The sequence below is a fragment of the Sciurus vulgaris genome (genome assembly GCF_902686455.1).
Source record: "Sciurus vulgaris genome assembly, chromosome: 2".
Lineage (NCBI taxonomy): Eukaryota > Metazoa > Chordata > Mammalia > Rodentia > Sciuridae > Sciurus > Sciurus vulgaris.
The window spans coordinates 56,696,612-56,721,953 of NC_136462.1; the positions used below are offsets into that span (position 1 = coordinate 56,696,612).

General features: G+C 37.5%; 1 protein-coding gene across 6 annotated transcripts in view; it reads right to left on the reverse strand.

The window, feature by feature from the left end:
• The window catches only part of PRPF39 (pre-mRNA processing factor 39), a 30,828-nt gene extending 13,875 nt beyond the window's left edge, over positions 1-16,953 (reverse strand). For 2 of the 6 annotated variants that reach the window (XM_079126030.1, XM_079126031.1), the window contains exons 1-3: positions 2,116-3,277; positions 1,356-1,481; positions 579-697 (exon numbers count right to left, since the gene is read on the reverse strand). In XM_079126030.1, coding sequence (XP_078982156.1) covers positions 579-697; positions 1,356-1,481; positions 2,116-2,439 — 569 coding nt within the window. In that variant the 5' untranslated portion in view covers positions 2,440-3,277. Of the gene's footprint in view, positions 1-578; positions 698-825; positions 989-1,091; positions 1,488-2,115; positions 3,278-16,855 lie in introns of those variants that run through there. The other 4 variants (XM_079126029.1, XM_079126032.1, XM_079126033.1 and 1 more) reach the window with 4 other exon arrangements.
• Positions 16,954-25,342: the final 8,389 nt, after the last annotated feature.

Genomic DNA, 25,342 nt, shown 5'->3' on the forward strand with positions numbered 1-25,342 from the left:
TATGGGTAGGGGGAAAAGACTAATTTTATTCACAAAGTTTAAAACTAATACCATTTTTGAGGAACATTTGATAAAACTTATCTGTATATTCCCTTAAGTTCCTCCTCTAGTAGTTCACTCTACAAAAATAATAACTTTATAAAAATGTTCACTACAGCACTGATTTTTCTTATAAATACAGTATTTTGATACCATAAAATATTTTTGTAACATTTAAAATTATATGGTAGGAAGAATTCCAAAACATTCTGTTAATAATAAAATAAGTCAAAGAATAATATGTAAAATACACATACAAATGTGTATACTACATATATCTGAAAACACATACATCAAATCAATAACCATGAGGGAAGTGGAATTAGAGACATAAGGGGAAACGGAATGGAGGAAGGCTTTATAATCTGCATTTTTAAAAATAAGCATAAATTTATTACATGTATCTATTTTATTAAGTAGTGGGAAAGACGCACAAAAGTTAAACTTTCAAGTTAACATTCATGAGCAGTTCTATTATCGATATCAAAATACTTAAATTTATATCTTCAAATACAATTGAATATCAATGTCTCACATACCCTCTTATGGTACTGTTTGTCTCAGGATCACCTGGGTCCAATGTTTCTTTTAAGAAGTTTATATAATGAATCCAAAGGTCAACACTAAGAGGTATTGCCTGAAGCCCCCGGCGATACACCTAAGAAGAAAACAAGAAACTGTACTTCAAGTATTTAATTATTTCTTAACAGAGAGGCAACACTGTGTTATCCGGTGAACCTTAGAAATACTAATTACTGGAATTTTGTTTAAATAATCTACCATTACCATTTGGGTGGAGGTTGGATAGAACATGGCAATGTTCTGATCCCCACGTGCAGAGTCTTGATCTTCAAAGCGCAGCAGTCCCTGCATTCTGACCGGGTTGTGTGGGCAGGCTTTGGGTTACAGACCATAGGGCACAGACCCATTAGAGCATCAATGACAGCGTCTGACCAAAAATGCAATAAGACGTAGCAAATGTGACTAGCAAACCAACTATATTGTTTGGAAAATGAGAAATAAATGTAAGTGAGAGAAAAGCCCTGCCCTACTTGTTAAGCTGCAGTGTAATACAGAGGCTTGCACTGCAAAGCTTGACAAACTGTAGAGGTTTAACGCACCTGCCAACAAAGAGAGAAAATATTAGCTACAAATGCCACAAGAGTGACAAATGCAAATAAAATACCCTATAAAAATTGTTTGACCATAAATGGTAGGTACTGCCAGCCAAAAAAAAAAAAAAAAAAAAGTCTGCTTTTGTTATTAACTGGCTTACAGTACCTAATGGAATCAACTTTATTCAGTGATGTACGCACCTCATCTGATTGCTTAATGTTGTCATGTCGCTTTTCAAGGTCTGCATACTTTTTCCAGTAACCATAGCAATACGGATAGTGTATGAAAAATTTGTCAAATGCTTTCCTGGCAGCCATCAAGTGATTCTGATAAAAATAAAACAAGGCATTTAAATATCTTGAAGTTTCTGTCAAAAAGGAAAAAAAAAAAGTAACTTTGTCAATTAGCAAGGTAACTTTTTATGATGGTGCTTCGGTATAGAACCAGGGCCTCAAGCGTTCTAGGCAACTACTCTACCACTGAGCTTAAAGTAACTTTTTATTTCAGTAATTTTACACACACACACACACACACACACACATATATATATATAAAAACCCCATCAATGCACAACATTAGGCTTTTTAAACTATACTAACTCTCCATAATATACAAATATGCTTTATTTTCAAAACAAAAATGGATGCATTTAATATTATTCAAGTTAATCTGAAAATTACTTATTTTTTGTGATTCTGAGGACTAAACCCAGGAACATTCTGCCTATACACCCCCAGTTATTTTTAAATTATTTTTATTTTAAGACAGGGTCTTACTAAATTGCCAAGGCTGGCCTCAAACTTGTGATCATCCTGCCTCAACTACTGGGATTGAGGCATGTGCCACCAAGCCTGGTCTGAACATTTTTTTAAAAATCAACTTTAATTACAAAACAGTAAGGTCTAAACTGATATTACTTAATTAATATGTTCCTCTGAAACTGTTTTAATAATTACTAACCTCCTGTTCTACATACTGAAGCAAATATACCCAGCCTGTAAAATCCTGAGGATTATTTTCTACGGTTTTCCAAAATTTTTCATATTCTGGAGGGAAATTTGTTTCCGTTTCTGTCACTGTCACTGGAAGGTCCACAGCATTTGCCATTTCACTTTCTTCTGTAGATGCGTTCACACTGGGAGAGCCATCAGGTGACTGTTCCATTTCCGTAACATTCATAATCTCAGTATTGAAATCAGCAGGATGCTCTACCGCTACCTCTGAACTGCTGCCTGTGCTGCCATTATTAGAATTTCTGTACTCATCCATGTGAGAATTTTGCATATTTAAGTATTTTGTCTTCAGTTAATAATCTGTGGAAACACACAAAAAAAAGAGAAACATCTTCCAAATGCTAATAAAATTATTTGGCATCAACACCAACTTTTCTTGACTGGCAATTGAATACAGAGGCACTGTATCACTGAGCCACATCCCCAGCCCTATTTTGTATTTTATTAAAGACAGGGTCTCACTGAGTTGCTTAGTGCCTCACTAAGTTGCTGAGGCTGACTTTAAACTCAGGATCCTCCTGCTTCAGCTTCTGGAGCCGCTGGGATTATAGACGTGCATCATCACACATGGCCTCAACACCACCTTTTGAAGCCCTATTTACTATTTAGAAAATAGAGTAATCTGAATCTTGATCAAATTAATTCTTTTGTCTGCAAATAATAGAAAACCTATGTATTGACGACAGTTTAAGACAAAAGAAATTTATTTTCTCACAAAACAGAAGGCTTAGCAGCTGGATGATGTTCAAATTCAAGGTAGGACAAAAGTAACAGATGAACTACATTAGTTACAACTGTTCTTTTTAATCAGAAAATCAAAAGCTTTCTCAGAGAATTTTTTTTTTCAGTTTCACTATTCCTTATACAGGATTTGTATATTGGTACCCTTGCTGCATCTATTTCCTGCCACTCCGACATTTGACAAGGTTCTGTAGGAATAGAGGACTCAACACTTGACACGGTTCTGTTGATCGTCCTCCCTCTTGGGGGCCATAGGCATGGCATGTCTCCATGTGTAGTTGCTTTTTAATATTAATTATCAATATATCATTAGAAACTTATTGGAAAAACAATGGGAAGGTATTACTGTATTGGGACACAAAATAGTACACAATAAAAATTTAACAGTAATACATAGATAATATATATATGAAAATAAACAATTGTAGCTGTGCTTGAATTAAAAGGAGACTATGATTGCTTTAGTATAATAATTTCTAAATATAGATGGATAAAGAGGCATTCCTCTGAGCTTGGATGTGGTGTTTAGCCTTTGTTTCTTTCCCAGTTTTAACAGTTGATTCTAGAGATACTTTACATAATAAGAATATTTAGGTTAGTCATAAATATAATTTGTGTTTTTCCTATGTTTAGTTTAATTCTTTGAGAATCAGAATAAGAGTGCAGTCTACCATTATATGAAATAAAATAGACTAAATATTAACTATAAGTTGATTTCTTTTCCCATTAATTATAGTAAAAACTTTTCACTGTTAAACACTGGAGTTCATGGTAGGGATGGTTTCTCGGAAAATCTAGTGTCGTGTTTGTTCTGAAGGTTGAAGGCTGGCAGATCATGGTGCCCTTGGTTTAGCTAGGAGGCAAGTTTGTTTTTATTTAGCTGGGAGACGAGGTTGTTTTAATCCAGCTGGGAAACAAGGTTGTTTTGGTCTGGACTGTCATATGGAGAGAATGTGTACTTTGAGAAGAAGCATAGATAGTACTTTTGAAGGTTTTTCTTATTCTAAACTAACCATAAAATGATATAATCATTTCTAAAGAAAAATATCTATAAAAAGGCTGACCAAAAAAATAAAGACAGATTCAGCCTCAGAACACTTGGTGTCTCTGTGTGCTGTTTCTCCACCACGCCGACGCCTCCCATCCATCTAGCTGCTAGGGCTAGACCCTGGCATACCCTGAACAAAATTAATGTTTTATTTGTAAGAGAGATGGAGAGAGGGGATAATGGATAGGTAACAAAGTTCCTTCAAATGACATGCACTGTTTTTGTCATTATCCTCTCAAATCCAATCTAAACTTATAATGTGACCCAGAAGTTCTACTGCACAGTTTACCTGTGGTAAGAATTATTTAGAGAACTTGAAAGTAGTACACGTTTCTGGGCCATACCTTAGAATTAAAGCCAAGGAATCTATATTTGTTTTAAACACCTTTAGTTGACTTCCATGGGAAGTCAAACTTGAAAATTTCGTAGAATGTAATGAAACCCAGATTTTTAAAGTAGTTATAAAATTGTAAAAAGAAAGCAAAACAAAACAAAAACAAAAATAAAAAAAATAAATCCCTGAAGCCATTCTGTAGCTGAATTTTCTTTAAAATGGCAAAATCACTTTCTTTCCCTAATTAAAAAATTGCAGATAAGCCAAACAAACACAACACTCATCCAAATTTTGTAAGGAAAACAACTGTTAACACCAAATTTTTTATTATATTTTATTTATTGGTGTAAATTCTGACAGACTGTGTATGTATATAGTGTGTGTGCATATGATATCATCAATACAGATATTAGACTACCAGAAAAATAAGTTCCCTTCTACTTGGATGAGTTTGATTAATGTCATGAACTTTTCCAAAGTTAAAACCACTTTAGGTCCTATGAAAAGACAAATTTCTAAATTTATTTTTCCCTTTTCTCTCTCTTTCAAAAAAAGGGCACATTTAAAGATCAATTTTTCATATGCAAGTTACTAGTTTGTGCGTTTTTTAATTTCATAGTTCAGTTTAAGAGAAAAGAAAACTGCTTGTTGATACGCTGGGGGGGGGGGGGGGGGCGGGGGCAGTGTAGTACTGAGAACTAAACCCAGGGGCACTATACCACTGAGCTACATCACATCCTTTTCCATTTTGAGACATTAGATTTCCTAAGTGGCCTGGGAACTTGCAATTCTCCTGCCTCAGCCCCAAAATAGCTGAGATTACAGGGGTGTGCCACCTGCACCTGGCAGTTGACAAATTCTGAGTCATTTACCACCTAACCTATTCTAATTGCATATTTAAGTGGGATATGTGGGGTTTTTTTTCTTTGAATCAGCAAATTTACCACACCCTTGCATCATGAAAGAATCCACACACTGCAATTACTTGTTGTGAAAGAATTTTAAGAACATCAGTCTTACCCTTAGGGAAATCATTTTGATGATTACTTCATAAATCACAGGGCCAAAAGAAAAAATACACTTATTTTTAAAGCTATTCCAAGTCAATTATTAGTACTGGTTTTTCTTAAAGAATAGGAAAAAGGAGAGTTATTGTTATAGGTATAAAATTTCAGTTTACAAGATGAGAAACTTCCCTGAGATGTTTCCCAATCATGCACATATACCTGACATTACTAACTGTACACTTAAAAATGGTAAACATTATAAATTTGAGCTTAACTTCCCCCCATGCCTTTGGCATGTAACAAATTGTTCTTTTTCCTGATTTAAGGGGAAAAATGATAAATTCTGTTATGTGATTTTACCAAAATTACAAAAAGGAAAACAAATTATAACCAAATTAGGAAATATAATGTACAAAAAGGAACTAAAATTTTACTTCATTTATTAAATATTTAAATAAGCAGGAAATCACTGACCTGAGGCTGTCTCAGTATGTTGAGTTCCTATATAACAAACTGCAGTCTAACTTCAGTATATAAACGAATGGAAACCTAACTTAGAAGTGTAATTTTTCTTAACAGAGAGCTGGGTCACAGCCGATCATAAGCAGCAGAGCTTCTGCCAATCACAGGCAGCCAACTAATCACACTATATCCAAATAAGGAAACCACCTAGATATAATCAATCAAGCTATTTCTGTGATTACTTCTGTATTCTGTCTATAAATACTTACTGTCCAGTGGTACAGACCAGAGCCTGTGAACTTCTGGTTTACAAATTGTCCTTTCCTCAAAAAACTGTTAAATTTTCAAAAGTTTTTCTTTAAATACATCATAAGACATACACTACAGTTCCAAATATAAAGTGCAGTATAATAAATATCAGATAGCAACCAGGGCATGATCTCCTACAGGTCCAGTTACTCAAGAGGCTGAGAGAAGAGGATCACAAGTTTGAGGTCAGTCTCACCAACTTGGCAAGACCCTCAGCAACTTAGGGAAACCCTGTATCAAAACAAAGAGTAAAAAGGATAGGAGATGTAGGTCAGTAGTAAAGCATCCCTGGTACCAAAAATTTCCAGTACCCAAAAAAATTTCTTTAAAAAGTATGGGTGTGTGTGTGTGTGTGTGTGTGTGTGTACCTATGAAAGAAAAAGGGGAAGTTAAGTGAATCTTCTCTCTCTCCCTTAATAGCTGTGTGATCTTAGGTCAGTTTTTTATTTTCTCACTTATAAAGGGGACTAATAAAACTTATATTACCTGCTTCAGAAGTTTGTTAAGAACATCAGATGAAATAAAAAAACATGAAATTCTTAAAAACTATAAATTCACAGCAAAACACTATAATTCCTTGGGAAGTACTATCCCAACAAGATTTTATTTTTTAAAATAACTAAGGAAAATAAAAATGACCTTCATGATGCACTTCATTTTTTTGCACTAAATTTTTTAATAGGAAAAAAAGCTATCAATTTTGAAACTGGTAGTGAGCACAGAGTTTATCTGGAGGCATATGTTATTTCCAATTTTTTTTTTTTTTTTTTTTGCTAGAAAACAACTAGAAATTTAGTTCTTAAACTAAACATATAATACTTCTCTCTCATGTTCCTAATATAATTCTTATCAATTTGATTTGGGGTTAAATTCACATTCAGTTTTACATTAGTTATGTTTCTGTAAATTTTTTTTTTTTTTTTTTTGTGGTGCTGGGGATCTAACCCAGGGCCTTGATGCTTGCAAGGCAAGCACTCTACGAACTGAGCTATCTCCCCAGCCCCTTCTGTAAATATTTTTAAGCTAAACTATAATTACACTTTCTTATACTATATTATATATACTATAATTACACTTTCTTACTTCTAACCATTTAAATCTTATTATTTTCATTTGCCTCCTTGTCTTTCAAAATTGAAACCATATCCTCCAGGAGCTCCTGTAACAGTCCTTTAAAAACAATGTCATACATATTTATCAGTTCCACTTTTCCTTTTGGAAATATCCTTTCTGAAACTAAGTTTCCATAGTAAGTTATACCAATTCATCTTGTCTACATTTGTCTATTAGTTTTCATCCAAAATAATTCCTTTTGCTTATTCCCTGGGAGATGAATCCTATCTACAGCAGCCAAAATCTTTTTCCTCACTTATTTCCTTTTTTTTTTTTTATGTTGTATATTAACACACAGAATAGTGGGTTTCATTGTGGCAGATCCACACATACATAAAAACATAATTTGATCAATTTCACTATCAAACACCTCCTCTATCTTCTCCTCCCTCTGATCGCCTGCTTTGCCCTTAACAGTCTCCCTTTCTTGCTGTGTACTTATTTTTCCCTCTAGCTTCCCCATAACGGAATACTAATGACACTTTTCTCCTGCATCTGACATATTTCATTCAAAAACATGGTCTGCAGTTCCATTCATTTTCCTGAAAGTGCCATAATTGTTCTTTTTTTTATGACTGGATTTATTCCCTCTTCTAGAGGATCACTACTATAGCTTTAAAAACAAACAAAAAAAGGCGTGGGCGGGGATATAGCTCAGTTGGTAAGAGTGCCTGCCTGGAAAGCACAAGGCCCTGGGTTCAATCCCCAGAACCGAAAAAAAAAAAAAAAAAGAAAAAAAGGTATGTGGAAAAGAAAAATTAAGATTTTTCAATCTCATAATTGAATGATACATTTTCTAAGTACAGGCAGGCACAGTGGCACACTTACAGCAACTCAGAAGATTCAGACAGGACCATCCCAAGTTCCAGGCCAGCCTTAGCAACTTACAAGGCCCTAAGCAACTTAGTGTGATCCTATCTCTCAACCCCCAGTAACAACAAAAGGAATCGCTTAAGTATAAATTTCCAGACTGATTTTTTTTTTCCTTAGAGTTTCAGAAGAATTACTCATTGTCCCCTAGCTTCTGCTACTGCTATTGAGAAATGTAATGCCCGTCCCCACCCCACCACCCTGCTTTTAAGTACTGGGGATTAAATTCAGTGACAGTGTACCACTGAGCTACACATCCAGTCCTTTTTATTTTTACTTTGAGACAGGGTTTCACTAAATTGTCCAAGCTGGCCTGAAAAACTTTTGATGCCCCTGCCTCTTCTCCCAAGTAGTTGGAATAACAGATGTGCACTACCCTGCTCAGCTTGTGATAGCATTTATTCCTCATCCTCCATGTGACCTGTTTCTCAGTTAGATTGTTTCTCTTTTTTCTTGAACTGAAATACCATAATGATGCCTCCTTAATGTGAGTCTTTTTCCACTCATTCTGCAGAGCATTCACTCAACAACTACTTTTTTTAGCTTCTTAAACTGATACATAAAAACAGAAAAGTTTTACTTATGGGTACCATGTGATGTTTTGGTACAGGTATACACTTTTGGGGGGGGGGGTGCTAGGGATTGAATCCAGGGACTTTGGTATGCTAAATGCACTCTCTACCACAGGAGCTACACTTCCTGCTCTACTTGTAATATTTAAGTCAAGTTTACCATATCTATTTCCTCAAGCATTTGCATTTCTTTATGGTAAAAACATTCAAAACCCTAGATATTAAGTATATAGTATGATAGCATCATCTACAGTCACCCTACTGTGCAACAGCATACCAAAACTTTTTACTCCCTAACTAAAATCTAGAAGGTCTATTTTTATTTATTTTGCAGTAGTGGGAACTGAACCCAGGGCTTTGCACATGCTAGGCAAGTGTTCTACCACTGAGTTACATCCCCTTCCCTAGATAACCTATTTTAATCTAGATTTATATGCTATTCAATTATTAAAAATGTTTTAAGATTTTTGTTTTGTTTTTGTTTCTGTTTTTGGTGGTGCTGGGGATTGAACCCGGGTGTGCATTCAAGGCAAGCACTCTATTAACTAAACTATATTCCCAGCCCATGTTTTATGTTTTTTGATAAACTATCTCCGCTTCATTTATTCTCTGTTACCTATTTGATGAACTCATATTATTTAGACGTTGAACCTCCTGAATTAATCCTCTTTTTATCTTTTTAACCTTTTTTACTGATTTGACTCAGTCCACTCAAAAGATAATTCCTTACTCCTTCTACTGGATTTTTAATAACAGGCATAAAGTTAAAATGTTCCACTTCTTATTCTCTGATTCTTTTTAAGTCTTCTGTTCCTTTTTCACTAATGCAATATCTTCTGTCATTTCTCCATAATTCACTTTAAATTTCCTCTGTTCTCAGCATTATGTGTTTCTTCTAACTGTCTTTTGACTGTGTTGATCTCTCAAGTACAGTGATCTTCAAACTTATACATTTCAGGAAGAAATGTTAAACATTACAAAGTTAGATGGGCTTCATGATTGCTGGATCTTGGTTCAGGATGACATTCTGCTGAGGGAATCCACTAAGTATCAGTGCTATACATCTTTCCACCAGTTAAGTTTCCCCAAAGAATCTTTCAACTTAGAAAAACAGAGCAACAACAACCAGCATTCTGGGAGCAAAGATGACAAGTGGAGCTGATGATCTCACCATTCCAATCCATTCCCATTCTCATTAAAATCCTTCACCCATGCCCCACATTCCACATGTCAAAACATCTGATTCCATACTGTTTGAACAATAAACATCTAATTTTTCACTGGTTATAGTGGACAAAGAAGGAAAATTCAAATGGAGTCTAAAATACTCCAGATTTTCAAATAATCTTATTTAATTATATTCAGCACTCTCATCTTCAGAGACCATAGTTAGAAATAATTCTTTTTAAAGGAATTTGGAAAAATCAATATGAACAAGGATGTTCAACTAAAGCACTTTCTCTCTTTTTTAAAATATTTAGTTGTAAATGGACACAATACCTTTATTTATTTTTATGTGGCGCTGAGGATCAAACCTAGTGCCTCATACAGCCAGGCAAGCGCTCTACCACTGAGTCACAATCCCAGCCCCTGAAGCACTTTTTCTAAGAAAATAACCATCAGCTGGTATACTATGCAGTCCAGTACTAGTATTACAATGGAAAGTACTAATTTTTCTTAATGATCTAGTTGACACAATAGCCAACTAGATCTCTACATTCTCTATCCCCTTAAAATTTCTTATAACTTAGGTAGTAAACCTATTATACTAGTCTCCCAAAACTCTCAATTTATAATCTTTCCTCCTTTTGGTTCTCCAAGTATTTGTTTAGTATCTTTCTTGCGGTACTTGCAACAACAGTTGAAATACATAATCATTGTGTTTCTATACTCTCAAAATTTCTTCAGACCATAAGTAATCAAGTGTGACTTCCTCATTTTTCCTACTACCAAATTTCAACTCTTAATGCATCTGAAACCTCTTAATCACAATGGATAAAGGTCTCTGCTTCTACCAAAAGCCAATATCAGAACTCGGGACTTAAAACTTCTCCTACCCACCTTCAAGAATTTTGTTTTTTAATTTATCTCCACTTTCCCATTCTTATCAGTCCCTCTTAGTGCATTAGGTTACTTCTATCAGCATTAAAAAAATAAATATCCCTCATCTTTCATATGTAATAATATATATGTATACACATATTGTAACTAAAAAAATTACCAAAAGGTAACCTTGTGTATTCCATTTACACTTCAATTTAGATTCAAGTTCACAATTTTCTAGTTTATAGATCCAGGTGGACACTTTTCATTCATATTTCTACTCTTCAGTGTTCAACAGAAATATGACTTCTTATTCAACTCTCGATTTTGTTGTTGTTGTTGTTGCAGTACTGGGGATTAAACCCAGGGCCTTCCACACACTAGGCAGGTGCTCTATCACCAAGCTACATCCCTGCCCTTTTATTTTGAGACAGAAACTTACTAAACTGCACAGGCTGGTCTCCAACTTGTGATCTTCCTCCTGCCTGAGCCTCCTAAGCAGTTGGGTAGCCAAGATATCAGTTACTCACCACCATGCCTAGCTTTCTTTTCTGACTCATCATATTTACCTGGTTGTCCTCCTGTCTTGGGTGCTCTTTTTCTGAAGAATCTTTTCTTCTCACAGTCCCTACCAGGTGCAGTGGCATATGCTTGTAATCCCAGAGAACTGGGAGACTGAGGCAGGAGGATCACAAGTTCACAGTCAACCTCAGCAACTTAGTGAGGCCCTAAGTAACTTAATAAGACCCTGTCTCAGAATAAAATATAGAAAGGGCTGGGGATATGGCTTAGTGGTTAAGCACTCTGGGGTTCAATCCCTGTGGGGTGGGGGGTCATGGCGGGGATATTAGTAACTCCCAAGGTTTTGTCCTCAGTCCTTTCCTTGCCCAAATCAACACTCTCCCTGGGCTGATTACATTCTCCTCTGATATACTTTCTTCACTTAGCTTCCAGATCATACCATACCCTGATAGTACACATAACTCACTATCACTTCTCCTGATTAGCAATCTCCTGAGATGAAGCGGGTGCTCTTCTTCTTGACCTTTAATGCTGGAGTGCCCCAGGAATCAGTCTTTGGTCATCTAACTCCATTAACTCTCAATCTCACATGGCCTAAGATGTAAGTATATGCTGACTCCCAAGTGTTTATCTCCAGTCTACGCCTCTTTTCCAAACTCCAATTATATATCTAACTGCCTACCTACACATCACCAGCATATATAGAGTCATTTCAAATATTAAATGCCCCAAGTTTATTCCTGATCTGTCCCCCAAAATTTGCTCTACCCACTTTCCCTATCTTCAATGACAGAAAAACCTGGACTGGGGTCGTGGCTCAGTGGTAAAGCACATGCAAGGCCCTGGGTTCAATCTTCAGCACCACATAAAAATAAATAAATAAAATAAAGGGCGGGGGGGAGAAAAGTCCTTCTTCCCCCTGCTTAGGTCAAAAAATCTTGGAATCATCCTTGCCTCTTTTTATCACACCCAATCAATCTGTTATGGAATCTTTCAAATATCCTTAGAATTCCTTTTTTTTATTAAAATCTTTTTTATTTTTACAGACTGCATTTTGATTCACTGTACACAAATGAGATACAACTTTTCATTTCTATGGTTGTACACAATGTGGATTCACACCATTCATGTAATCATACATATACATAAGGTTATACTGTCTCATTCTACTATCTTTCTGTCCCCCGCCCCCTCCCACCCCATTTCCCTCTACACCATCCAAAGTTCCTTCATTCTTCTATTCCCTGCCACCCCCTCTTGTTATATTTTATCATGCACTATCAGGGAAAACATTCAGCCTTTGGTTTTTTGGGCTTGGTCTATTTCACTTAGCATGATATTTTCCAACTTCATCCATTTACCAGCAAATGCCATAATTTTATTCTTCTTTATGGCTGAATAATATTCCATTGTATATATATCTCACAGTTTCTTTATCCATTTGTCAACTGAAGGGCATCTAGGTTGGTTCCACAATCTAGCTATTGTGAGAATCCCATTTCTTGTAATCCTTTTTCATGCCACCTGTCCCTCAGCTATAATACTTTTATAGACTTCTATAACCTTTTTTGGACCTCCTGCTTTTTCTCTTGCTCCACCCCCATCCTTAGCTCCCTGTGTTAGTCTATTCACAATACAGCAGTTAGCTATGTTTAAAAAATGTAAATCAGGGGGCTGGGGATATAGCTCAGTTGGTAGAGTGCTTGCTTCACAAACACAAGGCCCTGGATTCAATCTTCAGAACCGCAAAAAAAAAAAAAAAAGAAAGAAAAAAATTAATCAGGGGCTGGGGATGTAGCTCAGGGGCAGAGTGCTTGCCTAGCAAGTGTGAGGTCCTGGGTTCAATGCTCAGCACCACATAAAAATAAAACAAATAAAATAAAGGCATGTTGTCCATTTACAACTACAAAAAAATAAAATAATAAAATTTAAAAAGTAAATCAGACTCATTCTACTGCTCCATCTCACAAATTAAAAGTCAATATCCTTCAGTGGTCTGCTGCCCTGTAATACCTCTTTGACTTCATCTTCTACTCACACCCTCTCAGTTCCTGCCATACTGACATCTCGTGTCTCTCAGAGTCCATACCCTAGACACTTAAAGCCTTTGCACTGCCGTTCCCTCTGCCCAGAGAAAATACCCCATACCAACACAGCTGTCTTCCTCATCTCCTTTAACACTTTGCTGAAATGTCATCTTCTCAATGAGGTCTATTTGGGTCACCCTATTTAAAGTTGTAACTTGTTGCCCTCTGCAGCACTCTGCTATACTTTTATTCATAGAATTTACTATATTCCAAATAGTGAATAATTTATTTAGTAGACCCTACTATGACCCCAGTGTAAGAATTAACTGGCTCCTTTTTATTCACACTATTACTGATACAATTTATATATTCATTACCTCCCAACTGTATCAGTAACTTTCAAATTGCAGATTGCTTTATACCAGTTTAAAAAAAAATAGAAAAAAATTTTATTATAATGCTTTGCATAAAGATATGGAAAAATCATAATGTTTCATGACTTTTTTTTTTTTTTTTGGCAGTGCTGGGGATCGAACCCAGGGCCTTGTGCTTGCAAGGCAAGCACTCTACCGACTGAGCTATCTCCCCAGCCCTGTTTCATGACATTTTAACACAATTATACACACATGCACAAAATTCAACTACTGTATATTGACTTGCACACATAAGACACTATTTTTGAATGAATGAATGAATGAAGGCAGGCATGTCATCAGGCAGGTACTGCCACAATTTCAATTACTAGTTATCAGTAATAATACTAAAAGATGCTACTTAGTGATCAAATATTTTGTTAAATGCCTTTTCCCACTTTTAAGGATGGAGAAACTAAAATTTATTAAAGTAAAACAACTTGACCAAGTTTATATGGATTGGAAAGAACAGAGTCAGGATTCAACCCCATCCTAACACCAAAAACTCTTGCCTTTTCTTTACTAACTTTTGTAGGAACATCCATGCCCACTCCCAGTTCCACTATTTTGGGATCTTAGTGTAAGCTGCCCCTTCTATATGAAATGCTCTTCCAACCCTCTACTCCACTCTCACACTATCATTTAGTACCTTCCAACTAACTAAAGCCTATTCATTCTTCTGAGTAAAGTTTAAATATCACTTTCTGAAACATGTTCCCATATTCCCCAAATAAGTTAGGTTGTCCCTAATGACAATCCCACAGCATTCCTTTTCTCCATAGCACATACCACAATTGGGATACTTGTTCATTGTTTACCTTCGCTACTAAATTACAAATTTCTTGATGGTAAGGGCAAGATCTACCTGTATATACAGATGTAGTACACTTTGAGGTCTAGTACACCATAATTAACTACAAATAAGCAATTAACATCAGAGTCCTTACTCACCCATACTAAAACCTGGCATACTACTTTCATAACCAAATGGAAAGTGGCAAGTGCTTGGTGGTTAGAGGACAACACAACTGAAAGAACCAGTCTCCCTACTTACCAAGGAATTTTGAACAAGTTATTTAATCTTTTAAAGTCTCATTCACAAAATAATCACACATAGCTTGATATAAAGATTAAATATCTCCTCATTTTCATTCATACTAATATTTCAGTTTAAGTAGTTTTTATATCACCTCCTACTGTTTTCAAGTGGCAGATTGTATCAAACCAGTTTCCAATTTTAAATGCAAAACAAATAGAAAAAAATCAGAATGTATAAACACATTAAGGGCATATTGTGAAATGCATATTTCAACTATTGATTACAGAGTTGTAATGTCACATGTACAACCTTTATGTGGGCTGCATTCAAAAAAATTGAAAACGCTGGACTGTTGCTACAGAAAAACAAATATTACTAGAACATTTAAATTCAATGAGAAAGGAATCTTGATTTATTCACTGTTGTGTTCCTAGAACCTACAATAGTGGCTGGTGTGTAACAGCACAATATCACTGAACAAGTAAGTGATATATCCAGTTCTAAATTAACTTTCCAAACATATTAATCTAACAATATTCTTCCTCACTGCCATTTCCAGAGCACATTACATCTTCATGCCTATGCCTTGGCACATGTATTTCCCCAGACTAAAAAGACTCCTTTTCTCAACTCACCAAACCAATTGATATCTTTTTTCTAACTACATTATACTTCCTTAAAAAATCATGTAAGTGTATGATTATATGAATGGTGTGAATCTACATTGTATACAACCCTAGAAATGAAAAGTTGTAACCCACTTGTGTATAATGAATCAAAATGCAGTCTGTACAAATAAAAAATTTAAATAAAAAAATAAATAAAATCATATAAGTATAAAGTACAGAAGAAAACATGACAAATTACAAAATTTTCAGAACACATATACATAAAAAAGTTCTGTTTTACCCACAACTATTAACACAGCACAGGAGGTTCTGTTCTTTCGCTTGAAAATAAGAAACACAATTTTTATCATTTCACTTACAAAATTCCTTATCTTAAATATTCAACTATATTACCAAATATTATGAGTCTAAAAAAATTCTGCTTTTCTATGCTCATTTCAAATACCTCATACACCTACTAATTAGCCATCTCTAGTCAACCCCTAATTATTTCAGAGTTCACAATCTAAAAACCAGTGGTCTTTAGTATAACCTTTCAGTCACTTTACCCTACCAGAGAGAGAAGAGTGAAGTTCCAACTTTTTCAACATTAAAATGAGGTTATAAACCTGAAGGAAGGAGGAAACCTGAAAGTAGTTGCTTGGGTTTTTTTGTTTTTCCAAACCATTTAAAACTCTCACAGAGCCCAAAACACTTAAGTTCCAACATAAGCTTCATATTCCTTGTATAAGACATTTTCTTAAACTTCACCCTTTCCAGCTGTAAATTTTAAAGTATTTCTGAACAGATTAAATCAGTTACCCAAATACTGAGCTCTCAAATACGAAGATCCCATGAATACCAAATTTAAAAATAACATCTGAATTGGCATAAAATTATATGGTATTACAGCATCATCAACAATACATTAAGTAACTTTAAGAATTATTTATTAACTTAAAGATGTGGTTTTGGAGCGAGGAACACACCAGTGCTGGTCTCTGGTTACGAAAGGTAAAAGCACTCAGATTCCTTTACAAGATACTACTAGGATTTTTCGTGCCTAGTTTTTGTTTCTATCCTATCCTGCCAAAAGCTCCGACTGATCTTTGGGGTGCTTGTGACTCAGGATCCCAAAACTGTTGCTTCTGCAGTTAGAACGCGGAACGCACCTACAAAGCACCCGATTGCTTTACTAACAGAAGTTATGTTTCATGCTCCCAATCCTCCGCGGCTCCAAAGAGCCCCTCCGGGCTTCCCGGCCACGCTGGGGGAAGCGAGGGCTTCAGGCTTATTCCCAAATCCCTTCCTCAATCCAGTGGAGGCGGCCCACACTTCCCCGCCCGACCTACTGCACCTCTCAGGAAAAACGTGCAGACTAAGAAAAGAAACCTCGCACTGCTCCACCCAACAGGTGGGACCGGAAAAGGAATGGGCAACTGGGCGCCAAGCCCAAGCCAGGCCTCAAACAGGGCGGGAGAGGGAGGCCGCGGGCCGGGGCGGCCTGAGGTACCTCAGGCCCCTTCCTGACCGGAGTCCCACCTCCTCCCGCCAATTCCAACGTGCCGTCCTAGCTGACCTTAGGATAGATGCCGCTCGATGCCATAAGCCGAAACCCGGGTCAACCCTGCCGAAGATGGCACTCCCACCGCCTTGGTCCTCACAGACGCCGCAGCAGCCACCACCAGCGCCACCGCCGCCTCCTCGAGAACGCCGTGCGCATGCGCTGGCATCGGGAGGCGAGCGGGTCACGTGGTCGCCGCGCGCAGGCCTCGCCGTCTGCCGGATCCGGGCGGCAGGACTCCCGACCCCGCCCCCGCCGCCAGCGAAGGCAGCGCTGGGCTCTTGGGCTGTTGGGTGCTCCACGCTGGGGATTTCCCAAGCCCAAGGAGAGCGTTTAAGGGCCTCCCACACCCTGGTCTTGCAGACAGCGCCCTGAGCCCATCCCCACTCCGGAAAATAAATTATCGGTATTTTTCAGCAAATTTTCAAAGATTTTCCTAATTACCCAGGCTTTTTCCTTAAAAATATTTACCTGAAAAGAGCAGAAATTCAGCATAAAACCTCCATACCTCAAAATGGTATGGACCATCCCACCCAGGCTTCTCTGAAGATGAAACTGTCCTGGACCTCGGGGTTTGAGAAACTATTGAAATCTCTGTAAAGCTATTCTCTGGACAAAGGGGGACAGGCAGCTTTGTGTTGACATCTTAGCAGTCCTCTTCACTTGTACCTCCATCCCCACTTCTTAAGCAACTTATTTTTCCTTTAAATCTGTCTTCTCTCCAGTGAAGATCGTATTACAGGTGTACATGTGTTCAGTCATCCCCTACCAGGAAGTCTTGTTCAAAGTTCATTAATATCACAACTGGGTTCTGAAATGGAAAAGAACCAAAGGAATGCTACTTTGTTCTGACCTGACTCCATTTTATGCTTGCTTATAAATGTTTTCCTTTTAGCCTCCTGAAGCTGTATCTATGTTGACAGTACAGTGAGATATTCCTGTATCCCTGTGGCCCTGATGTATAACAAAAATGACTCTGAAACATGTAATCAAAACTATTCTCTCATGTAATCAAAATATCTGTCTCAACAAGGTCTTTTCTGACCTACATGTGCCTCAATTGTCCTTGTGGTTTTTGTAAATTTTGCCTTTATAAACTCTATTCTTCCAAAATTCAGGTACTGGGAGTTCCAGCCACTGCTTGCCTGGCATGCAAAAACAAACAAACAAACAAACAAACTTTTCCCTTTGAATATGGCTCATATGGCTCAATATCCGTGGTGGTTCGTAATTCTTGTGCACCCCCTTACAGGCTCCAGCTTCATTCCTGGAATCTGTCTACCTCCAGAGATGTTTCTCTGTAAGATGTTGTTGTTTACCTGTCCAGAACTCCCTTAATCATCACTTCTCTCATCTGCTTCCAAATATCACATCAGTCTTAACTTCTGCTTCTCACTTTCATCAAACTGCACCTAGTTACAGCTTTCCCTGTTTCCCTCTTCTCTTCAAGCTAACTTTTTTGGTTTCTTTGGCAACCTAACCACGCCTACAGATTTAACCTAACCATTTTTACAGATTTAATCAACAGCTCTCAAACATTCACTGTGGGAAGGAGCAGTCAAGGGAGTGAGATGTCCAGCAGACAGGCCAGAGTTTGTGGAAAGCACAGTCAATGGCCAGGGCACAGCCTTCACTCCTTTTCTGATTCCTTCAGTCTTCTAAAGTGGCCTCAAATTCTTACTAAGTAAATAAGATTATTTCTGAGATCCCACCTCCTCCAATAACCATTTTATAAAAATCCTCCTGCTTCTTGAACTTTCAGTGACTGGAGACGTGTTTCCTTCATCTTGTTTTCTACATCTTTCCTTTCAAGTCAGTTCTATTGCCTTCTTTCTCTCCTTAAAAACTTACATTACCCTATGTATATGTCTAGAAATGAAAGTCATACCCATTTGTGTACAATGAATCAAAATGCAGTCTGTAAAATTTAAAATTCAAAAAAAAAAGAAAGAAAGAAAAGGAAAAGAAACTTACACTGGTGTTTTTGCAGTCTTTCATAATCACACTGTAACAGTAGGCCACTTTATTCTCTGAATATAACCCTTGCCACTCTGCCTTTTTTTTTTTTTTTTTTTTTTTGGTGGTACTGGGGATCAAACCCAGGACCTTATGCTTGCAAGGCAAGCACTCTACTGACTGAGCTACTTCCCCAGCCCTTGCAACTTACTTTTCAAAAGGACATGTTTCTTTCTCTTCCTCTCTCCCTGCTCCTCTCTCATCTCTCCCTCTCCCTGATCTCAGAGGAAACAAAATTACCATTCTACCCCATTTTAGCAGATTTATCTGTCCTTGAGTACCACCCACCAGAAGAACAAAGTAATCCAGCCTTTGGGGTGATGACTATCTCCCCAATTAAGTGGATTACAACTCCACCAGACAACAGGTGGAATGTAGCCATCGAATCACCTCTATAGAAGCCCCCTGTTCCTGCTGATGGGCAGAATCAGCCTCTGGGCAGGCGTGTTCTGTATTTCTCCTCTGCCAGCAAAGCAATACACCTCCTTTTTCCTTTTTCTCAAAACTATATCCTCATTATTGGATTGACTTCAGGGATGAGGACCGAGCTTTGAGCAACAATACCGGCCTTCTCACTGTTTCTGTCTCTCCATAAATCCACAGAACCCACTACTCCCAGAACCCTTTTACGTCCAAAATGTTCAGTGTGCTTTTTCCTTTAACTAGAATATGTTCCTTACCAATGATAACATTAATGAGTGTGGAAAATTGATTTAGCCTTAGTTCCTTTAAAAGAAACAATTCTAAGCTTTGGGAGGGGTGGGGGGCAATTCATCAAATACTGCGATTTAAGGTGTAGTGGAATCGAAAATACAGTATTTAAAGTGATCTCAGAAGCAGAACAGATAAAATAGGAAAAGATATTCTTTATTAAAGCCACATATTTCCTCCACTTTCCCCTCCATATTAACTGCCTGACCTACTCCAGCATGCTCTACTCTCTGGAAATTGACTTTTGCGACTACATGAATGTATTCCCTTTCTCCCTGGTGAAAGGAAAAAATAACTGAATCAGGGACAGACCTGGACAGATCAGCAAGGCTTTATTAAGGAGCAGAGTGACACATTTTCAAGAGGGAAAATGGCAAATGGCTACAATAAGGATCTGTTTTATAGGGTTTTAGAGGGACTGAGTCCTAGCAGGCAATGTAATGTGTTGGTTACAGCTGGAGAGAGACCTTGGGCGGTGAGAGGAATGGTTGTAGATAAGGAAAATTGCAACATGTTCAGAGCCCATTACTCTTCCTTTCTCCTTGGGGTTTGTTATTTTCTATGTCCTTTAAAGGGTGTGGATAGAGATCATGGGGGCTCAGTACTGGGGACAGCCAGTTCTGCTATAGGTGGGGGCCAGGTGCCAGTCCCTTCTGTGCTCTTCCCATTTTCCCTTCCTGCCTTGCCTTCAGCTGAGGCCTGGGCTTCTAAATGACAAAAGCTCCACCTTACCACAAACATCTCCCTGGGCAGGAAGGTGGGTGGAGGAACAGCTGCAGATAGGGGAAATGCCTTCAGGCTCACTCTCTGTGTCCTGCCTTTACCTGGGCTTTGTTTGCATCTGGCCAAGAGAACTGGCAGAATGGAAGGATTAAGGTCAGGGTATTTATTATACCAGTTCTCTCCGTGTGAGGATCTCAGCTCTGATCTCTCCATTTCGCTTTCTTCTTCCAGATTGTGGGTTTCCCTAAACCCTGCCTTTCTAAACAGTCCCTTATCAACCATTTCTCAAATCCTGATTTGGATATTCCAGCTTCTTTCTTTCTGGAATCCTGATTGATAAAATAGCAAAATATGTCTTAGTATAGTCAGGATTAATCAGAATCTCTCTCTCTCTCTGGGCTATTCAATACAATTCTCTTCAAAATATATCATGCAATAAAAAACACCAAATGACTCATTTAATTGACAGAATACATTTGCTTCGGGAATTGAATTTGTTAATTAACCTTATAAATAAATCCATCTCCAAATAAATTGTGATGGTTCTTCTGTTAGGAACATTTGGACTTCTATATTTAATGTTTTTCCTCACAGATTAAGCAAGTAAAATTAAAAATGGTGACTCCAAGAAATTTAAATCCAAATGCAATGCAAAGCTTATTCCTTGCTACTATACAATCTTTAAGATTTAGTTCAAATGATTTCTCCTGAGCTGAGTGTTTCTGAGAGTCATTTATTTGGGTCCCATGTTGCTCCTACTTCTGAATAATTACTTAAATTACTAATTTGTATAACATCTTTACATCTATAGAACTGGCAGAATTTTTTTTTTTTTTTTTCCATTTCCCTATTCCAGGTTTTTTGTGTTCTCTTATGATAAGGTTATAAAGCAGTCTGTAATTGGTCTTAAATTCAGCAATTATCAAGGATTGTGCTAGGGAAAAGAAAGAATTATTTAGGGCTAGATGACTGAGTTCCAGGCATACTTCCTTCTCACCATGGCCTGATCATGTTATGCACAGGATTTTCAGAACAAACAGGTTCTGAGGGGCTGGGGGATAGCTCAGTCAGTACAGTGCTTGCCTTGCAAGCCCAAGGCCCTGGGTTTGATCCCCAGCACCACCAAAAAAGAAAAAAAGAAACAGGTTCTGAGAGGAAAAGGGGAGTCAGAATGAAGCAGATTTGTACACCCATGCTTAAAAATACAAAAATAGGCACATGACTTGGGCTGCTTCTGCCAAGCCAACCTATCCTATACGGAATCAAAAACTCATTCTGTAACATTTAGACTCTTCTGGTGATGGTTTATGCAGAGGGAGCAACTACATCTATTCTTCAGAAGTAATTTGGGAAGCAATTTTGGGCCACCATCCAACGTGGGAGGAGTGTGTGACATTAGCTGTAGAAGTTTTGGTAGATGTGCTCTGTAAGTATGGCAGGAGTGTCTTCCCTAGGACAGCCCTACAATGCAATTTAGATGTGCTTTCTGGGTATCTAGTCTCCCATCCTCAAAAAACTGTGTGTAATGCTTCACCTATTTTATAAACCTCTCTTCCATCTAAAATAGGTGTGTGTGTGTGTGTGTGTGTGTGTGTGTGTGTGTGTGTGTGTGTGTATGCACATAATATGCATATATAAGAATCATGAATGATACGGAGGTAAGTCTAAGGATGGTTGCAGATAACAATTGCAGAAAATAGGAGGAAATTATATTGGGCATAATAAGGGCTGAGGGCAGAAAAATTTCGTCTAGTATCAACACACATCCTTCTGAGACTCATGGCACAGAGCGTGTAAAGGAATGTGCACCACTATAAAATGATTGTCTGCAGCCAATGAGGATGAAGTCCCCTGAAGGTAACTGAATGGAAGTCTGAGGTGAAGTAATTATTTATACTAACACAAGATAACTTACAGGGAATGAATGATAGACTTCTACTTCTAAACTTTCAACTGAAAGCAGGAACCAAAAACCAAGGACTTTCTCTAACGGTATGGAAAATACTCTTATTCGTGCCAAGTCATGGGATCAAAAGAGCCAAACATATTCAAAAGTTTGGGCCCACAGATTATCACATTACAATACCAATCGAATTCACAGTTTTTTCAGGTCTCTTCTGCCAATAATAAAGCAGAAGAGGAGGACACCAAATAAATGGAATGAGCACATGGTAGAATTCAAATAATTTGAAATACCCTGAACTCAACCTATCTTTTGGCCTCAGTTCCCCATCAGAAATAGCACCATCACTCCAGTCTGAAGTTATAGTCCCTGTCACATTTAGAAATCTGTGTAGCCTTTATCTAAGAGAGTTACGACACAATAGGAGGCCAATTTCCTCATTCACCATTCCCAATTCTCATTTTTTTCTAAACTTACACCAGAATCAGACACTAGTGCATCATGAAAGCCAATAATGGCAAACCTCTATAGTAAGAAAATGAAACTTTACAAGCTATGCTGACAAAAATGTGAAGACAACATAAGAAAGTGTATGTGTATATGTGTGTATAGACATTTATGTAAACATGTTTATATATGTATATGTTGATTCAATGTGCTAGCTGAAACAGCCAGCAATTGTTCTAATATTTTATTTATTAAAATGTTGGCGTAAACTCTTCACGGACAACCTTCCACTCACCTGTAACTATGTCTTCTGAGTGCTAGCTACATTCCCTTCAGGAAAAAATTAAGAAATACACAGATGAAGGGCAAGACAGCAATTATAGGATTGTTCTCTTTGGCTTCAGATACAATGGTAGATTCCTCCTAGAGGGTATGATTTCAGTAGCAATACAAACATTTTTGAATAGCAGAGAACTCATCAGATCATAGAGGGTATGGTTAGAAGGGAGGAACAGTCTTACAGTTATTGAATGGTGTGTTAGTCAGCTTTTTATCACTGTGACCAAAATACCCGACAAGCACAATTTAGAGGAGGAAAAGTTTATTTTGGGCTCATGATTTTAGAGGCTCAGTCTGTGGTTGACTGATTCCATTGCTCTGGGTGGGAGAGGAGGCAGAATATCATGGCAGAAGGGCATGGTGGAGGAAAGCAGCTCATCTCATGGCAGCAGGGAAACAAAGTGCGGGGAGGGAGGGACAAAAGATAATCCCTAAGGGCATGCCCGCACTGACCTACTTCCTCCAGCTATGCCCCACCTTCTTAGTTACCACCCACTAATCCTTTCAAATTATTAATCCATCAAAAGGATTAATCTACTGATTAGGTTACAGTTCTCAATCTAATAATCATTTCACCTCTAAACACTCCTGCATTGCCACATTTGCTTTTTAAAAAATATTTACTTTTAGGGGCTGGGGATATAGCTCAGCTGGTAGAGTTGAGTGTTTGCCTCACAAGCACAAGGCCCTGAGTTCGATCCCCAAAATTTATTTTTAGATGTTGATGGACCTTTGTTTTATTCATTCATTTATATGTGGTGCTGAGAATCGAACCCAGTGCCTCACACATGCTAGGCATGTGCTGGCACACTGTTGTCTCTGTTAAATAAAATTGGTCAAAGCCAGGCATAATAACAGACGTAAAAAGTAGAGAACTATACCCCTTAATGGGAGGAACTCCATCCATCTCCCATTTTAGCATAGTAACTGCTTATGATAGCAACCATGATTTCTGGATGTTGTCATGGTTTCAATACCTCCATGATCTCAGGATGCCTCCCTGCCCGATCCCTTAACCTGGTTTTCTTTTCTTTTTTTTTCCAGAGCTGGGGATTGAACCCAGGGCCTCGTGCTTGGCACTCTACCAACTGAACTATATCCCCAGCAGAACCTGGTTTTCTTTACCTGTAGAGAAGATAATCCAGACTTGCCTTCAATATTCTTTCACCACTATCAGGATTTATTTTCTCTGTTAATGATATCATCACCCACTTACTTGCTCGAATCAGAAGCCTGGAAGTCATTTTAGTCTTTTCTTTATTTTCTCAGTCCAAACATCCAATCTCTTACCAATTTTTGTCAATTCTTGAAATCCTTCTTCAACTTTCCAAATGTGCTCCTTCTCCACACTTAACCTTAGGTAAGGTCACAGGCATTTTTCTCCTGGATGTTTAAAACAGTCTCAAATAATTCATGCTATGTTGAGTATTGCACCATTCCGAGGCCTGGGCATAACCAGATTGATTTTACTTCATTGCTTAAATCTCAGTCCTGACTTCCTATAACAATCCTAGGGATAAAAATCCAGGTTCTCCCTCTTGTTCTTGTTCACATCTCTATTTTCATCTGGAACCACTCTACTGCTTACTTTGACACATGGAAGCTTGACTTCATAATCTTTTTTTGAATATATTTTTTTAGATGTTGATAGACCTTTATTTTATTCATTTATTTAATGTGGTGCTGAGAATTGAACCCAGTGCCTCACACGTTAGGCAAGCGCTCTACCACTGAGCCACAAACCCAGCCCCGACTTCATATTCTTTATCTCTGATCTTTGTAGGTGCTTGGAATGTGCTTCTCCATTCTTCTATCAGTGTTTGATTAACTCAGTGTTCAGAGATTATTTGAAATGGCACTTCCTTAAATATAGCTTCTCTTACCCCACAAGCCTAGGTAATGACACCGTCATTTTATTATTTTGTTTTAAAACCATGACACATTTTTATTATGGTTGTGTCAGTTGTAGACTTGGAAAGTCAGACATATTATGTTCAAGACTGAATTGAGGTTATGTGCTAATTAAGGAATAGGGAAAGATAAGACCTAGAAAAATCCATATTCTTCACAGATAATGCTGCAAAGAGAATAATGTGAATGCAAGAAAAATGCATATAAGAATTATTCCTTCAGGGTCACAGGGTTTTCAGCCTTTAATTTTAACAGCTAAATCAACTGGAATACTACATTCTGAATAGACATGTACATGTCTATTCTAGAAATATTATTTCTATATTAAATATTCCTATGTACTGTTCTTTTAAAAATATTAATACTGCTGGGTTAAGTATATATTTTCTTTTTAACATTTTCAGTTATCAGACAGCAATGTGCCCAGTTCCAAAAATTGAATCAGAATCTGT